Genomic DNA, 20,628 nt, shown 5'->3' on the forward strand with positions numbered 1-20,628 from the left:
TGTGATTGTCAGTTTAACTAAATTCTGCTGTTGAAATAAATCATTGAGCCAATGTAATGCAAAAGTATTAGTTTTATATGTTTAAAAGTTTTGTTTGAGGTGTTGCTTAAAAGTGGAACACAGTTCATTGCACTGAACATCTGTTTGATTTTTTTTATCTGATTGTGCATGCATTTGCAATATCTCAATATATAAATATTGGAAAACTATTCTCGTTAAAGGAAAATTCATGTATTTTTCAAACTGGGTCTTATTCTCATAATTGTGGCCGTTCTGACTTTGTGTCATAGATTCCCGTTAGCCACAATAGCTAATCCAGGGAACGTCTTTCTGTGTTTAAGACAAGCATTTCAAATGACATTTGTAAAATGTTTATTTGGCTTGCGCTGCTTGCCCCGATATACGCTGTTATGTCGCATTTCCCAATCTCTACAATGAAGGTGATGATTTTCATGAAATCAAACCCTCCTTTTTGATACTATTCATGGTCCACATTTTTCAGCTGTATTAAGTTACTGCTAATGCACACGCAACATTTTCTACTGCTGCTCCTTGTTATTAAAATTGTTGCCGAAACACAGGGTGGCTTTTAGTGTGAAGCAGTCACACAAATTTATTGTCATGCATTTGTCACCATTCATCAAAAATGCACCTACAAAACAAGACAACAGTAATTTTCAGCAACAGGCTGCAGACATCCAACTTCACAGCAATGTAACCATCTCCAGTCACCGTTACAGAGCTCTGATGTGAGTGAAAAACTAGTCGCAGATTGCGGTTGCAATTATGTCATTAGCATAATTTAAGAATAATCCCTCTAAAATGTTCCTGAAATGTTAAGGGGAATAGTTAGAGACTGCTCCCACTGCTAAAACATCCTTTCTGTTCTTATGATACAGTATAACATCTCTGATCAATGCATTTACCTGGGAGGCACTAGCATAGATTGTCCCAGAGGAAACCGATGTCTATCCTCCGTGGACTTTGCTCACTGCACAGCGTGTACCCTGTTCTTGGCAGCTACAGTTACACGGGTGCAACATCAATAGTATTTGTCAAGTGGTTAAAGCTGATAAGAATACGAATGATTGCCTTGAGCTTGCTTTAAGGCCGGTTTGTCAGTACAGCTTGTAAGACAGAATCTTCAGCGACGGAGTCAAAGCGGTACAAACACAGCTGTGTGATTCAACTTTCTTCTATTATTTTTCATATTTGGGGGGATGCTTATAAAAACAACATTTTGTCAAGAAAACAAACGGTAAATAAGTACGTAAAGAAAAGTGACAAATAGATACAGTAGGTAAACAGATAGATAAGACACCTTGTCAGGACTTGTTGGAGCAGCATAAAACGATGCATCTTCACTTTGCTCCTTCCCTCTCTTGCCTTTGACCTCCCACTGGTTCCATTACCTGTGCCACCCGCGCGACCTCAAAAGACAAGTGCGGAGAAGATTAGAGGGGCGAGGCAAGAGATTGAGGAGTGTCAGGTGTGCAGCCTGAAACAAATAAAAAAAAATAAGTCTTTCACAGTTACCACCCAAACCATTCATTGTACCCCTCCTCTGCCTCTCCTCACTGTCCTATCTCAAAAGAACATGACACATTACAGCGTTTTTTAGCAGGTCAGTTTTCTCTACCTCAGCTCTACAAACCACATATCATTCCACCTCTGGTTTCAGCCTGTCATTTCGCATTATATAACTTGAAAGCACTCCAGCTGGGAAGCAAAAACATGACGCATGTGATGGGAGCTGATGAATGGTACTGATGGGGGGAAAGGCGCAGACAATCCCCTTTTTCCATCAGCCCAGCTATCCTCATATACCCAGCAGGCTTTTAACACAAGACTATAATCTTGTTGAAATACAGAAAATGATATGCAAAACCTGAATATGGCTGCCATTGTTTACTATCATGACTCTGCTCGCCTGCACATACCTAATTCTACCATCTAAGTTACTGGGATCATACAGTGTAAGCTGTGTATGGTTTACCTTCACTGCTGTATAATCCACAAGTAAACACAGTGTGGAATGGAAAGCCTGTGCATGCACTGTAAAGTAACATCATGGCCTACATCCATACAGTCAGTTCAGTAAGACTGGAATCCTAAGTACAGCTTAGGTCTGCAGATATCAAACTTCTAGGTTACTCTCAGTGACGTAAGAGCATACATTGCTCCAAAAAAAAAAGGCATTTCAGAAAGTTAAATACAGACAGTAAAAAAGAAAAACCCTGCTCTTATAGTCCCATCCAGAGCCAGAACTCTTATCAGAATACACACTAAATCCTAGAATCACTGCAAGCTTACAAAACCTCTCTATAAATGCATGAAAAAGGAAATTCTTGGAGGCAGATGAGAATTGCTCATTTCTGAACAGGAGGGATCTCTCGCTTTTTTTTGAGAGAGAGAGAGAGAGAGAGAGAGAGAGAGAGAGAGAGAGAGAGAGAGAGAGAGAGAGAGAGAGAGAGAGAGAGAGAGAGAGAGAGAGAGAGAGCGAGAGAGCGAGAGAGAGAGAGAGAGAGAGAGAGCGCGAGGCAAGAAAACAGCACCAGAGGCCCAGCCCATGACAAAACAAAGAGATTAAATGACCTGTGAATGTGACTTTCCATTTTTCCATTAGCTGGCACTCAACTTAGAGGCCTGCTGCCCCCTTCTGGAGGCTGGTGAGACATCATCAAGCAAGATCTACTGTAATGCCTGCCTTCCTATTCATGTGGCTGTGATTTGAATTACAACCTTACAGTCTTTTGAGTTGATTAACTATTGCAACAATTACAGTCAGGGTTATTTCTGGAGTCTAGATGTAATTGTATGAGAAGCCAAAAGCCATTATACTGTATATAGCACAACCTCTTAAAAGCCTACACACTGATTCAATATGTGTCACTAGATCTCTCTCTTCACTTACATCTTACACAGTCAGTTTATATCTTAATTTTGCCTTAGATAAAAACTTAGCTGAAATCTGCCCTCTTGATATGCAATACAAAAACAGAATGCAAATATGCCCCCCCGCCGCCGAAGTGAGATTTCAGTGTTGGCTAGGGCCAAATGTCAACCAGCCCAAACAGATGGTGTGAAGAGCCGGGCCGAGTGGCTGACCTTGGTTAGTAGTGACTAGGGGTGGGAGGGCAACGCGAGGCGCCAGGTGTTTGTTTTTTGTGTATCAGTGGATGTTGTGAACATCAAGAGAGCTGTGTGTTGCCGCCAGAATGGAAAGGTGAAGTCACGTCAGGCCGGCTTGCTTTGCAGGTGCTTTCTGGCTCTGTGGGATGCTGTCAATCTGTCACTATGACAAAACAGTGTCAGAAATGTCAGAAATGGATAAATGGTATAGGGAAGGTCTTTACTGTTGGTAACTGGAATCATTTTATGGGAAGAAGTGTTGAGAGATAAATTAATTGCTAATAATCTTGAAAAGAGTTATCTTTTTTTTGGACTATTCAGTTAGTTGTGGTGTATAAAATGGTCATCACAATTTCCCAGAGCCCAAGGTGACATCTTCACATTACATGTTTTTTTTTCTCCCAATCGAACGGCCACTTGAGGCTGGCTCCAAAAGTGAGTCAATCCCCATAGACCCCCATGTTAAAATGCCCAACTTTACAGCAGATTTAAACATGTTTACAGCCTGGTACAAAAAACAGTTTTGGTTTCTATAACTAATTTCCCCGTTCATGACAAATTAATTATTTAAATTATATTTAGGCTTTATGTTATGCATAATTAAGGACGTGTCCGCTTTGAGTGACAGGTGGGTGCCCTATCAGCTAGCTTGCCGCTAAGTGGTTCAGCAACTAGGCTTCATTCGGCCAGCCTCAGCTCCACCTCTTTGCCCATTTTTGGTCACTGACTGCCAAGATGGCAACGGCTGAAGCCACCAGAGCCGCCCACTTTGAGCTTCACAACGGCTCTTCAGAAACCTATGGGTGACATCATGGACACTACGTCCATGTTTTATACAGTCTATGTCCAAAGCCCAAAGATATTCAATTTACAATTATATAAAACTGAGAAAAGCTACAAATCCTCACAATAGGGAAGCCAAAACCAGTGAATGTTTTGCATTTTTGCTTGTCAATGACTTAAACTTAACATACTTGATTATCAAAATTGTTGTTGTAAACTTCTGACACATTATAAACTAAGAGTGTCTGCTCCGTACAGCAGCCGCAGTTTAGCGTATACCATGCAAGAGAGCCAATAAAAACGAATGGAAAGGTCAAAGTTGTCATATTGACATTTAAGGTGTGTTGATTGATTCACAACATCAAACTCATGCATTGAGGAACATGCAAAAAAAAACATTCCACCTTAAAAGTTGCCGGTAGCTGCTGGTAGCCTTTGAGCGGCAGTCTGTAGCTAGTGTTACATTAACTAGTAAAGATGAAAAGGCAGCAAAACATCCTTTCACTCATCATAAACTCTTCTGACGGTTTCTTTGTGATGCATTTGCAAAGAAACATGACAAAGCCGGCCTGTTAAACTTGGCCAGTTTATGCTGCATCCACAATGCCTGCAGGAAATGAAATTATTATTAGATGAGCTTGACCTCTGCATGCACTGCAACTTTTCCTCAGAATAGATGTTTCCAATGCGGCTTCTTTTGCTCGGCACAGGTAAGTAAATGAAATCATTCAAAACACAAACTACTTGTGTTTATTCGCCTATAAATTATTGCTTAATGCCACTAATTACAACCTACTACATCCATGGTATCGCCTAATACTACTTAGCTAGATGTTTGGCTGACTGCCGCGTAATATTCTCAACATGATGAAACTATTCATAAAGTCAGTCTAACATTTGATCTGACTTGTGGTCAGTTATAGCTGACTAATGTATAGAAACAGCGGTTACATAACTTTCAAAACGATCCACAACTTCACCGTGTCTCTGCACGCATGTGCGCGTCGTAGGTGCACTCCGGTACTGACACAAATAGCACTACACACCTGTGAACTTTGTCTGATGAAGGTGGCAGCATCTGGAGGCAACGCCTCTAATCTACACACACCTTTAAGCTCACCACATGAGTCTGGCTGCCAAAATGCGCTACAGATATCGAGCGTCATCGACGAATATCTGTTCTTGTAAAATGTCCGGTGTAATTGGTAACACCGGTGTTGTCACTAGTTTATTAATCGGTGGGAACATTTCCTCACCGTGGCATCCCTAGTAGAAATCTAACCAGTCTAAATAAGAACAGAATAGGTACAACTTCACTGCAGTTTTCCTTTCTATCGAGCACTGAAAATTGAGTATTTAAACTACCAGTGCTATATTACACAGGATTCCTCAAATGTAGTTATAAATGCCAAAGAGTTCATTATAATGAGATCTTTAAGGTTTTTCCCTTTGTCCATGCACCACTACCTCCCAACTACACTGTCTTCATTTCAGCCTTGTTACCAACTAATGACAGCTCTTCTACTGTATATAGGAACCCCTGGGGTAGAGCCAACATTATGAAACTGTGAACAAGCCAGATTTCCATACCCGCTAACAAGCTGTTATGGGGAATTCCCAACCTTTCATGCACCTGCAGCAATGTTTTACATCTACACACTTTAAAAAAGTAAAATTCCTCCATCTTTACCCTCTTCTCATCATCACCAAGAGATTTTTTTTATTTTTTATAAATTCAGTGGATTCCTTTCGTTCTTCTGTTCAAAAGAAAAAGAAACTCAATTTCTGGTAAACTGAGTAAGGGGCTTTGAAGGGAGGCAGGTGGGTAGTAGATGGATAAGTGAAATTCACCTCTGCACAAATGCCTATTTCTTGGGAGATGGCAATTTCCGCCAGTTCTGTTCACCAGCACATAGCTACAGTCCGAGCTTGGTCACACATCGGTGCTTCTGAGAATGTATTGTCCCACGGTTAATGCCAAAAGAGAGGACAGTCCTCTCTTTGCTTTGACTTGCTTTGACTGTAAATGTTTTGGTTTGAGTATTGAAATGATATCTGCTCAGGTCTCTATGTTGTGTTTAACGTACTGAAAGAGTTGACAACTCGACAAGAACAGTGCTATTTTTTGAAAAATGACAAGACATTTTTCTTGATTACCTTGTAAATGTGACTGAACTTTAATCTACATTAACAATGGTTTCTACAGGAATCGAGGGCTATAACATAATGATAGAATACTGAATACTGAGGGAGGGCCGTGTTAGAATATCCCTTTTCCCTCCCGAGTGGAGTGCCTCCTTTGATCATCAAATTGTTCTCCTGAAAATCCTCTCTGTTCTTGAATTATCTGGGCCGCTGAAGTGGAAACTGAATTTTCTGGGGAGGCCAAAGCTTCTTAAGAGAGAAGAAAAAGAAAGGGGAAACTAATAAAAAGGTGTGAAAATGACAAATTGAATAAGCATGCAAAAAAATATATATGGCCCTATCCCTGAGTGTAAAAGAAGAAAAGTAATCAAGGTCTTCAGACATTACAACTGAGCAACGATGAGTAAATAACTTGCTTTTCCTTTCTGTCCACATATATACAAAAAGAAAACAGTATGAAAAGTGTTACTGTGTTATCTCAACAACTGTGGCATTTGTTCATCAACCTGAAAGGATTTACACATATTTAGAGTATGCACTGGCTGTACAGGAACAGAATTGCAATATTAAAGCCACCAGAAAACATATTTCAAAGATAGAAATGCCAAGGAGGCAATAGCAAAGAATTAATAGATGGTTATGAAGCAAAATCATTTATCTAAATTCCTCCCTGTGCACAGAATTAACTTCTCGTATGAAACTGTTGCTGCCCTTGGACCTTGATTAAGGTGCTAACACAGGGCCGCTTGTCAGTTCTAATGTAAATTGCCTGTTAAGTACTGTCAATGGCACCCTGTTTAATTTGCCCAGCTTGATCACCGTTTGTTGTGGTTGCAGTTAAGTACACATTTTCATATTCATGCATATTCATAGGGATTCATCCTCCTCAGATGCAGTTGAATTCATTAGTAAATGCATCCCGGTTAGCCAGCAGAAATAACAAACGAGCACTGATTTTTCCCATCTGTGAGCCTTTCATGTTGGTTACAGCTTTGGTGCTGCTTATGTGTTTTCTGTTATATACTAACACCACAACATCCAACAACAATTTCTCTGGTTTGACATTTTACAGCAGCTAAAATAAGTAAGCCAATGCAAGATACACATTGTCATCCCTTACAGAGTAGAGGACATTTCTACTCTAACCATAAATACAGCAAACTTAATTTGTGAAAAATCTCTGTAAACACATTTTCAGCAATGTGACAACCTACTCACAAGCTGAACTTTTCCTGCTCTGCAGTAGGAGAACCCAGCAGACGTTTTTCTGTGCGTGTGTGTATGATTGTGCATACCAATTGCCATTTATAGTAGAAAAAGGAACAGGGGGAAGAAGAGGAAAAATTGAGCTCTAGCTATTTTGTTTACAGCCAGAGATTTTGATATCTGCTGCCTGGTAAGAGGCAGGCTCAACAAGTTTAAAGTGAAACAGACAGCCGCATTCTCACACATTGCAGCTTGAGGGAAAATCACTGTTGGGAAACTGTGCTCGTCCTGTTTGGAATTCAAATGAATGTGGAAGGGACCCTGTTGTACGAGTGGAGAAGACAGTCAACCCAAGCTGGATATAAAAATCACAGAAGTCAAGGTGGCTGTAGATGTATATCAGCTTGTTGTTTGGAAAATCTCAAAAATGCTAAACTACACAAATTGACTATACGGCTAATATTGGATATTTGAAAGCATTAACATTAGATTCAGCTCTGATATGTATTGATGAAGGAGGTGATGTGCAATTGTGAGCTTGTCATTTTGATTCAATCTCATATACGTCAGTGCTGTAAATACTCAGTAGTGTACCAAATGCGTATTAGTCCTCAAATAGTTCCCTGTAAATATGCACTATTTACTCCTGTTTAAGTAACGTTTGATAATATCTACAGTTTCCAGCTGTTTTAGGAAATTACTTTTAAAAATAAATATTTGGTTAGTTAGGTTGGTCTTTTTGTGGAATTTACTGACAATGAGGAAAATATAAAATTAACACCACCCTTATCCTTTAAAGGATAATCTCCTCCAGTAGAAAAGTGAACATGCAGTATATTAATGTGTTTAGATGATTTAGTGTATATTACAATACCTTGCTACACACTCTTTTGTTTTTGTCAGGGAATCCAAGTACCTCAAAGTCAGATAGGACATGGATTCAAGCCTAGCAAAGCAATAGCCCCTTGCACCCTTGGTGGCCCCTAGACCTCACTACACCTACCAGCATTGTAGTATAAACTGTATGAATAAAAGACAACTTACCACTGCTTCATCCTCAGAGAGAACCCGCTCCTCATCATGGATGAGTGCCACTTTCGCCTGGACTTCATCCACTGTTATACTGTTTTGTTTTTTTTAAAGCAGACACAGATGACAGCAGTTAGTCTTTTGATACAACAAGTTATTTTTCCGACAACACCAAAAAAAAACAAAAAAACAGTTTGTCAGTTCAAGTCAACTTAAAATTCCTGATGAATAAAAAAAATAAAAGCCATATCAAAACACATGAGTTCCAGTCTTGAGATGAGCTGAATGAACTCAAGTTTCTAAACAAAATGTGGTTAGTATATTAGCATCCCTCACAGTTTAAAGCACATTTTCAAACAGGCATAAACTTTTTTGTTTTTACATGATGGCTGACTCCATCATTATGCTCTGAACATGGCGAGGCCTTCACCACTGCAACCAACGCCAACAACCTCTTCACAAGGTATGTATTCCAGAGCACCCGTGGGCCAGAAAAACATTTGCACTGGATTTGCTGTAGGGGAACTTGAGCTTTGCAAGTAAGAAAAACCTTTGAGATAATAAAATAAATATTGTACTTTTGGACCCAAAGCACGATCTTTATGCTTTACAAAACATGGATTATGGTGCACAAGCAGTTTGGAGTTATCCGAGTTATCAATGAACCAGTTGTACTTCTGTTTTCCTCTGGAGATGACAGAAAAAAGCAGCCCTAGCTAACTCACTCTATATTGAACTGCAAACAAACTTTACTGGTGTTTCTAATATGAGGGTAAGTTGAACATTGTCATTTTTGGGTGAACTCATTCTTTAGGTCAGTTTGGGCTTAGTCAACATTGCATTGACTCAGATTCACGGTCCTTTTATCTCACAACACAATGCAACACACAGCACAATCAAAATCACACTACTTGTTATCCTAGAACACTTAGATCTTTTCTTCAGCCATTCTTCCCTGCTGGTGTCTTTCTTCCAGAGGTTCCACCAAAACTAACATTACTGAGCTGAGATAATGACTGCATAGCCAGGATCAATCCCGGGAGTCCATCAAAAGCGGAAGAGCAGGCAAACATACAAAGCGAATAGCTTGTTCCACTACAGAGGATCAATGCTCGGGGTAAGTGCTGGAGAAAAACAATGGCTCTCTCCATTGTGAGGCAGCACAGAGGCTGCAGAGCAATAGCTCTGAAAATCTGGCGTGAAGAAAACGCTTTGGCCCCAATCACAGAGGGCACTTATACACATATAGACCATGGCATCATAAAAGCAGGTTCTTTGCAATGCACACCTATAGTGGGTTTGACTGAAAGGGACAGTGATAAACATTAGGGAACTCACATACACTTATAATCTGACAGAGAGGAGGGGATAAAAAGCACAACCTGTTCGTGGGCCTTTGGGAGGCTCCATCATGGTTCATTTCCTGAAGCAGTTGGTAGACTCTATTTATAGGCCAGCATACTGGTACCAGTTAATCCTGCACTGGGCTGCCAACTGCCTGCCAGCTGGCACAGTGGGTTGCACTTGTGTTTGGTGCTTGGGAAGGTTCGGGATGAAATAATGGTGAGGGTGTCCACAAGCTACCTTAATGATCAATGTGTGGGGGATGTTGTTTCTCCCCATTGTACAAACTGACAGGTAGAAACTTCCAGACTGAACATTTACTAACTACATGTTCTAGATGTGACCAAAATGTCTGACCCTGCTAACCCACAAATCACAGGAAAAATAACATTTCTACAGAGCTAATATTTGTATTAAAATATAATTATGATGATTATCAGCAGCATGTTAGCTTTTGACATATTCCTTTATGTATTTCAGAGTGGATTCAAAACTTCATGAAAAACATTGTTGCCATTTTTGTCATGAAGCAATTATTGGTAGCTAAATGGACACAAAAATGAGATTAGTTCACAGTATAAATGCGAGAACAATTATCTGTGAATCTGCATTAAAGATAATTAGCAATTCCAATCAAGTGGATTAAGAACGGGATAGTGTTTTGCTAAGTGTCATTAGGGACAAAGCCAAGAGCTTTTTTGTACAAGATAAAGAGTCTGCAATGTGCATGCTAATCTGGTTCAAAGTCAGCAAATTGCCTGGCAATGTGCAAGCATCAGGTATACCAGTGACTTTGGACTTTGCATTTATCATAAAGGCAACTAAATCAAGCTTGACACTTGGGCGTGTGGGCTGCAGAGGCTTTCAGAAAAAATGGTGATGTAGCATACATATACAAAGCCTCCATGTCCTGCTTTATTCAAATGGGCATCAATACATGTCCTGCCTCAAGATGGCCAGCTCACCGAATCCCATTGACTGACGGATTGAAACAATGGCTGCATACAAATAAGCAGCACTTGCAGATATTTCAGCTTAGTAATGTGTTTGTTTAAGCACAGCCCATGGAGAGACACGGCTTGGGATGGAGGGGATAGAGTAGATGGATGGAGGCAGAGCTGGGGAGGGAAGGGGAAGGGATGGGGGGGGGGCAGAAGGGCTGAATAATGGTACACATCCAAGTGCAGGAATGCATATGTGGGCACATAGAGAAAATCGCTGCCCAAGCACTTCATCCTCGATGCAGCTATATGTTTTATAGTGCTTTCAGTTTACTATACCCAGCCCCGCTTCCTTTCCAGGAGAATATGCCCAGTTAGCTTAAGCAGTATTGATTTTTTTTCCCCCAGCCGTGGTGTGGGAAGGTGAGGAACATGAGGATGGGGCTACCAGTGGGAAAAAAGCATGAAGGGGACAAGCTCATTGAATATCATGCGCTCTGTTTTTCTGCAAGCCACCAGCAAATTGAAGAATCTTGCTTCAAAGCAAAATGGATGCCATTCTCTTTAAAGCTGGCAGAGGTTAAACACTGCTCACGACAGCAAGTTAGTCATCTTGGGTGGCTGAGGGGAGGGGGGGGGCAAGTGGGTCTGTTGGGACTTGAAGATTCTACAATGCAAATAAGGCAATGAATTACTTTTTGAAGTTTGCTGAAGAACAAATAGGTGTAGGAGTTTCAGGGAATGAGATGTGTGCACTCAACTCAGACTGATGAGACTTGCATTGCAGCACACTGCATCAGAAGTTAAGGTGGAACTAATGAGTGTAGCACATATACATACTGATGTGAATTAGGTCCTCAAGAAACACCCATTTATCTTATAGCATGAGCAATATAAGATGTGAGGGCAAAAATATGAGATTAGATTTGAACCCTTCAACCTTGTTCCTTTTTTCACACTCCTCAGCCTTCATGCCCATTCTGCCTTTTTAAAACTGCACAGCAGGAGGAGAAAAGTCCAAACTACGAGCAAATACGCTTTAAGAGTTTCTTTAGTATTGGATTTCATAGCAATCTAAATACTGTGACAGAAGCCTTTTCACCCTGGCAAGAGTAAAATCCTAAGAAGAAAACTATTTCAGTATAAAAACATCAGTGGTGGCCTTCAAAAAAACTGAGTCAGTAGATCCCTAATATTTAAAAACCTTTGTCAACACTGTTTTACAATTATTAATACAAAATACTTCTATTAACATTTTAAGGCTGACACAGCAGACATGCATGGGCTTTGGAGGGGTGTCATACTTTCTAGAGACATTAAAAATGGGTTAGCATGGGGCAAAGAATAAACATAAGCCACAAGGTTTTCAACTGTCAACAATAAAATAATCAGCATGTTTGTTACCTGCCATCTTTATTGCTGTCCAGTAACTTGAAAATGCTGTTTACTGTGCTGTTCTGATGTCTGAGACCTAAAAAGAAAAATCACATCTTGGTTAATGCAAAATTACCTGATACTTTTAAGAAACAACATTCTAGCTGTTCATGTTATAAACACATGATAACAAAGAGGTAATATTTTTATTGCAAAGCTATGTTGGATTTGCTCTTTAATCACCAATCACTGCTATAAACACTAATCCATTTCAATGCAAACTGAGAGGCAGGGATAGAGAAAAGAACAGTGCTGGAGTTGGATTTAAAAAATATGGGGGGGTGGGGGTGGAGGTTTTTGGGCAATCAGGCAATGAGTCAGTCACGCTGTGCAAGAACATTTGGTTTCCCTGTAGGAAAAAAAAAAGCATGTCAGAGTCCAGAATGCAATCAGGAGGCTTTGTGCTGTAACGGCTGGTATGACAGTGATTTCCCTCTTCTCCATTCATATTCACAGGCAGATGAAAAGGAGACGCAAACACTTCCTCAACCCCCTTTCCAGCGAGCATGTGACCCCAACTGATTCATTTTGTGAATCGCATTCATTGGAGTGGGAGGGAGAGGAAGTTCTCTTATGTTCGGCACTAAGCATCTCCCACATCATCAGTAGAACGGAGAATGTAGAGGGGCAAACTGATTGGCCCCTAAGTCTGGGGAAAAGCACTTTGCATAATGCTAATTGCACATCCGCTGCAATTACCTTTCCGTACTAATTACAGAAAAGCTAATTGTGAAATTAGCATTTTTTTCCCAGTGTACAGTAGAGCGCCTGTGTTGAGTGTATGCTGTAGGGGTGTAAAAAAAACACAAAAAATAAACCCCAGTTCATAAATGCAGCCTTGTCAAAATGAACCTTAAATCCATATTTATGAAGCCATACTGTTTTTTTAGATTAAAATTTTAAAAAGATGCAAGACTGTACGCCACATCTCGTCACCCACGACATGACTGGAAGCATCAAATGCCTATGGAGAAGCCAGATTCCTCACCCCCGTTGTTGACTCTACTCAACAGAGGGGGGGAAAAAAACAAGATTTGCTAATATTCCTCTGCAATATACACAGCATCTGTCATATTAGTGGCCTATTCTTTTGTTTGAACAGCGCTCTATTCCCAACCTAATGCTTGACATTCTCAACCCATCGTCTAGTCGCTCTGTCTCGCAAAAATTAGTGCACAAAGAAGGAAGAGAAATGGCCTCATCCCTCCCTCTACTGCAGAGCTGTAGCTATGAAAAACAACCATAAGGAGGATAGATGGAGAAGGGAGGAGAGGTAGGCAGGGAAAGAAAAAGATGGAGTGGGGTGGGGTGGGGTGGTAAAAGGTAAGAGGAAGAGTGGGGAACAATGTGGAAAATAAGTGAGGAGAGAGTAGGAGGGCGAAAAAAAGAGAGAAGGGAGGTTCAAGACATTGGCTCTTTAGGCCGATGGCACATATAGGGGGCTATGTTTACTAATGGACACCATCACTCATCCAACCATGTTGCCCTGGCGATAGCGCAGCACACTCGTAAAATAAGAGAGGCACAAAGAGAACAGAGAAAATGGAACATATCAGCAGGAGACTGCAGATCTATGCCTAGGCTACAGACCATGTTATCCACACAGAGCTCTCTTTGTGGTTGTAGGCTCTGCACTCCAAGGCTAACAAAACGCACATTTTGCTTTCTTTTATACACTGTATTACAATATTTCCAGGCAGGAAATTACAGCTTTCTGAAATGGAATTGGATCAAAAGGCTGCAGGTGCTGCACTGAACTTTGACTTTACAGAGAAGAGGAGATACCGTAAATATAAAGATAGAATCTGCAAATAAGTGTATTAACCTAAATGGTGCATCCGAATGGTGAGGGTTTACAGCATCAGAACCATATTGCAGGTGGACATAATCAGTGGCTTACTAATTTAAATTTGCTTAAATTTGCTGAGCCAATTGCCTTATTTCCCAGCACTCTTCTCAAGCTTCCCACATGTTCATACTGTACTGTAAGGGATTTTCCAGGACTTTCTTAACATCCTAGAGCTGATATTATAGATAGGTATCACAAATGAGACAAATTAATGTACAAAATTGACATTATCATAATGTTTGCCTATTTCATCTTTGCGCTTAGCTTGTTTACTAGATATATAGAAAACACAGATCATGAACTCAGTTATGTTTAGCAGCTGACTTCCCAACAACTCTTTATACTATAGCATGGGACAACAGCAGTTAAATAAAAAAAACTTTCACAAACAAAAGACTACAGGGCAGCTTACAGAGCCAACCACGAACCGCATCATCCCCAGTTTAACTCTGGCTGCGGACTTTGTTGACCCCCGTCTCTACTATCTGCATTCTAATAAAATCTTAAAATACCACAAAAATACAAAAAATAAAATATATCAAAAAAGTAAAAGGCTATATAATATTCACTCAGATGGATTGCCTATCTCAAGTTTCAAGGCACTGCAAATTCATTTGAATAATGTATTGAAGGAAACAGAAAGCATGTATTTCTATTTCTAAGAAAAGTATTATGATAAATGAAAATGTGCGCCCACTTCTGTGTTTATTTTAATAGAAAATGATTAAAATATACAATTTTGAGCAGTTGAGGGGTCCCTATTTTATGTCTCATTGTAGGGAGAAATCAATCAGTTGTATCTAGGTTACTTCAGGGGAACTTCTACTGAAATCCTCAGAAACAATCTGAAAGACAAATATTCTGTGTCTTCACTGCATATTACATGTTTCTCAATAAATCACAGAGCCTTAGGCAAAACCCTACATTTAAAGGGCTGCAAGCAAATATACAAAGACATTTGTCTTATTGGACAAAGATGTTAAAAGTATCTATAATGGTAAAAATATTCATTTTTACCCCATTTACAATAACTGGCCCTGTATATAGATCTGTGTATATCTTGAGTGGGACTGTTTAGACAAGGAGGAGGAATTGAACATTTTGTGCTATTGCTTTAGGAACAAGTGTGCCACTGATTTACGTTTAAACATTATTCTATAAGGCAGGATTCAACTTTCTAACTCTCTAATATAGTTTTTGAAAATCTCTTTCGAATTAAACACAGATACCTCATTATTAAATTAATTGGACCTTTTTTCCCCTCAACAAATTGAAAACGTGACTGACCGTAACTTTAGCTAACTAGACATTTAAGCCTGCAAAAGAGTGCCCATGTACAAGTTGAATGTACTATATCCCAAATGTGTCAGAACACCAGAGAGAAGCAAAAACAGCAAAGGTCTGTATTTTATGAGAAGAGGTAGACAGACTGCAAACCTGTCTGACAAAAATATGAGTCACTCATTAAACTCACTAGCAGGGTTAGCACGACCTGATGGGCTGAGGGAAGGTCGTATTCTGAAACTGGGGTCAAAGGATAATTTGGGGACCTGCAACTTGATAAAGAATGGAAAAAAACATGTTTCCATATTTACACTATTATATATATATATATATTTTGATTTAATACTTCTATGCCTCTAGGTCTCCTCTGATAATTAGTCAAATGTCTTTATTAACATGGTAAAAACAATAATCATCTTCCCTTACAAACAATAATGATTTCCTTTAGGCTAATGTATGGCAGGGGAACAAATTTTGTTCTTCTATGAGGATTTACTTTAAGTGCCACACCTTCTTATACCAAATTAATGCCCATGTGGTTTCCTTATTTATTTATTAACGATACCATCTGATAAGAACACGGTACTATTTTCTGTTTTTATGAATTGCTAATGACAAAAATTATTCAAAAAGGGATGGAGAAACTGCATGAATAAAAATGACATATCTGACTATGTAATAATTAACATTTACACTCTGCTATGGGTCTACCACTTTCAGGTCAATGTATGAATGAATATGTCTCTGACATTGTCTTATCATTCTGCATGACTGTATTGTTGGAACCAATCAGACACTTTGAAGTACATTAAAATTGAAATATGAACAAGAATCAACATGATGAAATTACGTCAAATACAGATGTAATTTTGAGGTGAAATTGCATGATTCTCATATTCAAATGGACAGATCATTAATTATGTCCATATTTGATATAACTGTGAAATGACTGATTTGATATCTCTCACATTTGGTTCATACAAAATGTGCAGTTTATCTAAGAAAACTAAGAAACATCAAAACTGTGTAAATTAAAAAAACGTTTTCCGTGGTAAAGTTTCAGGATTCAGTGTGGAAATGTTGTGCAGGTGGTGTGGTATGATTACAACAAACTAAGCTGGGTTGACTGCCGAGGCATCCTGCCTTCTCAGTACACTTAATTTATGCTATAGGGAGTCTAACTGCACTCACGTTCCTTTGGAACACATGAGTAGTACGGAGGTGGTTTGCAAGACGGTCCGCTAGAGAAATCAGGTCAACTGCTGGATTAACGATGAACTTGAGGAAATCCCCTCAAACTGTGGGTGAACTCCGAAACAGTGTAGCTTTGCATACTGGGCGGTACCATTAAAGACAGTAACGGACATAAAATACAGTACGTCTCAATATGAGGGGATCATATCAAATAAACATCATCAGAGAAGGAAGAGGCCTCCATGTGAACCTAGCTTATTGAGGTTGGCATTAAAAAGGATTGTTTTCAAAAACAAGCACACATGATCAGTGTCCTTTCTGATTTCTCAGGAACAGCCAAGTCTTTGTTATTCAATGAGGATTTAATCAGATTTCCCAACATGCTTTGCAAAATGTGAAAGAATCGTAAATACAGAGCTAGCTAATGAAATGACAATGCGCAATATTTCTGTATCCTGAAAATGTAATATTCATACATTATGTGCATTATTTCTTGGACTGTGTTACGGCAAGTGCACAAAAAAGCTTTAAAAACTCTTGGAATATAATTTTCTCATGCTAAATAAAATAGGGTAACTCTTACTGTAATAACAATATCCAATATCTCCAATGCTCCAAGTCCTGCAATTATTGTTTCATCGTACCAAAAGCACTGCACCATGAGAAACTGCAATTTTCTTTGAGGGTACAAATAACCTGGCCCTTTAAAACTTCTCAATAACTGTGCATGAAGCCCGGGAGACATGTTTGAGCGACAGCAGCAGTAAAGGGAAAGACTGTTAAGTTCTACTTTGCAGGCTCAGCTGCTTGTTCTTCTGGCTTTTCATTTCTATTTTGAGACAAGCTATTGACAGGTCATAAAGGGAAAGACAAGATGTTTCTTTGTTGTGATGTTCCTATATTTAATTGAGACAACTCAATATTTGTCCTCATGGGTCCTCTGTAGTTTAAGGATCTTTTAGGGTTTTAAAAGGTTTAACAATATGCATGTGTGTATTAGTCAGCGCATAAGGGATGAAAGGAGGTCTAGGGGTCCTCTGGCCTGACATTCAGTTGACAGGTCATGATGGCAAAATTACATAATGTTAAGAGTTATAAAAACATGGAGAAAACTGCAGCCATTTACTTCATAATATTTTTTTTGAGGAGCTTTGTAATCCAAGAAATATTCGAGACCTGGAAATAAGGCATGCAAGTTGGTTTGAATATGGGTGTGATCAATGTAAAATGTGATGTTAGCAATGATATGTTATTGGTAAGAAACTACATCATTTAAAAACTGTAGTGTAAGTGATCCCTAACTGTTGCCTTGCACTTTATCAGACAAATAGCAATTTAAAAAGGTAGTAAATTCACAACTGCTTAGGTTGCTCTTCTGAAAAAGTATTTTTTTAAAAACAAGCTCAGGGCGATGCATTAGCCAGATCACATTAAGAATTCCATCAAATATAAAAGTTACACATTGGGAAAATAATTCCTTAATGATTACTTCACTTGTACTGTGTGCATTTTTTTACTCTGGGAGTGAAATCAAGTGTTTGCTGGGTTGCACTTTTGGCAGATTAAAGGTGCTTATTCACTAAAATTCAACTATTAATCAACATGGAATGTCATAGGTTGTAGGCAGGAAAATGGCTAGATAAGTAGCCTTTAAGTCACTGAAACTTCCCTTCAACTTCAACACACAGAGGCTACCACACACATACACACAAACGGTCATTAGAACTGCATAATTAAAGCTTAGATGGATAGCCAAAATGGACAAGACATGCCAACGCGAACATGGAAATGAAAATTGATGGTTGCTACGGCCTGAAGATGAGCAGTAATAGAAGTAAAGGAGGCAAAGTAGACAAATTACATTATTCCGAATAAATGTGTTGTTTGATGCATTTTGTTTGGTATACTGACATTCAAACAATAGAATGTTAAAAAGACAAAAGAAATGACCCTTGTAAAATTACAAAACATATGGATTGTGTGCCAGTTTCCTATTAGTGTTAAAGGTGTGTGTTTTTATAGGTCATTATAAATGGGAATATGTAAATATTTATTCTGCTACAATCTAAAAAACTTTGAGCTAATTTACCTCCACCAATCTCTATCCCCTGCCTTCCACACACACACACACACACACACACACACACACACACACACACACACACGTAATGATTCTAAATCCTTATGGACTTCAGTGTAAAAATGATTGAACCCATTTCCTATCCAGCCCCAAAACTTTCTGTACATTCACATACGCAAATCTAAACGTCACTTAAATGCCAAGCCAGCTAGTGCTTGGAGCGATAAGGGAATTTTCCTATGAGTCATAAGAAACTTCTCTCTGAAGGTTTGAGGAACGTAAAAGGAGAGCTGTGGGACTGCAATATGCTATTGCTCAGCACTCCTCTCCTAGTCCATTTATTTGAATGGCACAGGCATCTGTATTTAACCCTTCCAGTCATTTCTGATGTTCTACCATTTGTCATCCTGACCATCGGGCCTGAGGCGCTAAGGTCAATTTACTTTTGTTCAATGTAAGGCTGAGCTGAAATAAAATGGAAGCTGCCCTGTGGTCGCCGTAACAATGACCTAACTATATCCACAAGCTGAAGTAATTCTATCGATTGAGCAAATTGAATGGACTCAAACCAAATCGTGGCAGGACACTTACCACTGTCCCCTGCTTCCAGCGCCTTTAATGTTTGCTCTTTGAGTTGGTCGGCCTCGTGTTTCCTCCTTCTGTGTTCCTCTAATTTGATCTGTAGGTCCTCGGCTACCTGCTGAAGCTCTCTGAGCTGGGCCTTAAGAGAGATGATATAGAGACAAACACAACGTCTAAGGTCAGCATAACATGGCAAACTGACACTTTCATACTATTCATTCACAGTTATCGTACAGTTTGTTAGTGTCATGCTTTTCCAGTTTACAAGCAGTCTGCAAAGAAGTGGCACAATCAAACTTCTTTCCTGATATTTTTTCCTGATGTCATCCCTCATTTGTGTCACATATATAGAGAGAAAATACAATTTCAAATTCTAAAGTGGGCCACTTTAAGATATGGTCCTAAATCTGAAAAATGTCCAAAAGCCAAAAATGAAAATAGCCATTACCATCTTGAAATTCTGAACATTTCAATCACACATGTAACATTTCCACCACTCTTAGCTCCAATCTCATAATTTAAATCTTGGCTCCATTTGTTGGTAAAGTGACACAAACGACACTAACCAAACACCATATACTGTACAATGACATTGATTTTGCATATCAGCATACAAGATGTCTTATCTGTGTTTGTTATTGATCACTTCAGGAGTGTTCAAGATACTGGTATTGGACATTGGCCACATAGAAAACATAATGTTAACAGTCTAACAAAGAAAAGATCCAAGCAATATTTTGAAACTGGTCATTAAGGCTTGCAATGCAGATTTAGCATAGTAAATGTAGAAATGTAGACAGCCTCAGCTGTACTTTGTGTTTAATGCTAATTAGCTAATGTTAGCATGCTAACACACTAAACTAAGACGGTGAACATAGTAAACATTTTACCTGGAAAACATGAGCATGTTAGTATTGTGACTGTGAGCATGTTAGCATGCTTATGTTAGCATTTAGCTCAAAGCACTTTGAGGAATATAACATTGACAGTCAACAGATATAGTGAAACAACACAACTGTTGATAAGAGGACAATTGACTTAGAGCCTCAAAAGCATTTATAGAAAGTAGTACCTGAATTAAAATTAACAGTTTTTCAACTGTTTTTAGGATTGAATCTGTCTCTGTTCTTATCTTCTTCTCCGACCTTCTCTTTCTTTATGCATCAATGTATCTACCTCCAGACCACAACCTGCCCATGTATATACAAAAACTTGTACATCAGCAGTCAGGCCTGCACAACAGACTATTTAAATCACTTGCTTCAGGAGGTGTTGTTGTCACACCAAAAATGACAGCTTTTGACAACCAAGCATAACCTATGATCACTCTCTGTAATGGACCAATTAATATGAAAGAGCAGCAGCTCCTTGTTTACGTACGTACGTGTGTGTGTGTGCGTGTGTGTGTGTGTGTGTGTGCGTGCGTGCGTGCGTGCGTGCGTCAATACTGCCTTCTGATGTCTCCTCAGAGACTCTCATAATGCAGTGATGGATTCTCCTTGGTTCGGATAGGGATGACTACCTTTCTAGGCCACGCTGCTTGCTTAGCCACCTTCAGTTTGCTGCAGTGATTTATGGGCTCCATTTTGAGTGTACAAGAACATATTTACTTGTGAAAAACACCC

The 20,628-nt window shown here is 39.3% G+C and overlaps 1 protein-coding gene across 2 annotated transcripts in view; it reads right to left on the bottom strand.

Moving 5' to 3' along the window:
• LOC122870373 (glucosidase 2 subunit beta-like) overlaps positions 1 to 20,628 on the bottom strand; it is a 122,407-nt gene that overhangs the window by 93,837 nt on the left and 7,942 nt on the right. For both annotated transcript variants that reach the window (XM_044184502.1, XM_044184501.1), the window contains exons 6-8: positions 19,013 to 19,142; positions 11,985 to 12,051; positions 8,311 to 8,389 (exon numbers count right to left, since the gene is read on the bottom strand). In XM_044184502.1, coding sequence (XP_044040437.1) covers positions 8,311 to 8,389; positions 11,985 to 12,051; positions 19,013 to 19,142 — 276 coding nt within the window. The remainder of the gene's footprint in view (positions 1 to 8,310; positions 8,390 to 11,984; positions 12,052 to 19,012; positions 19,143 to 20,628) is intronic.

The sequence above is a fragment of the Siniperca chuatsi genome, linkage group LG22 (genome assembly GCF_020085105.1).
Source record: "Siniperca chuatsi isolate FFG_IHB_CAS linkage group LG22, ASM2008510v1, whole genome shotgun sequence".
NCBI classification, from domain to species: Eukaryota; Metazoa; Chordata; class Actinopteri; order Centrarchiformes; family Sinipercidae; genus Siniperca; species Siniperca chuatsi.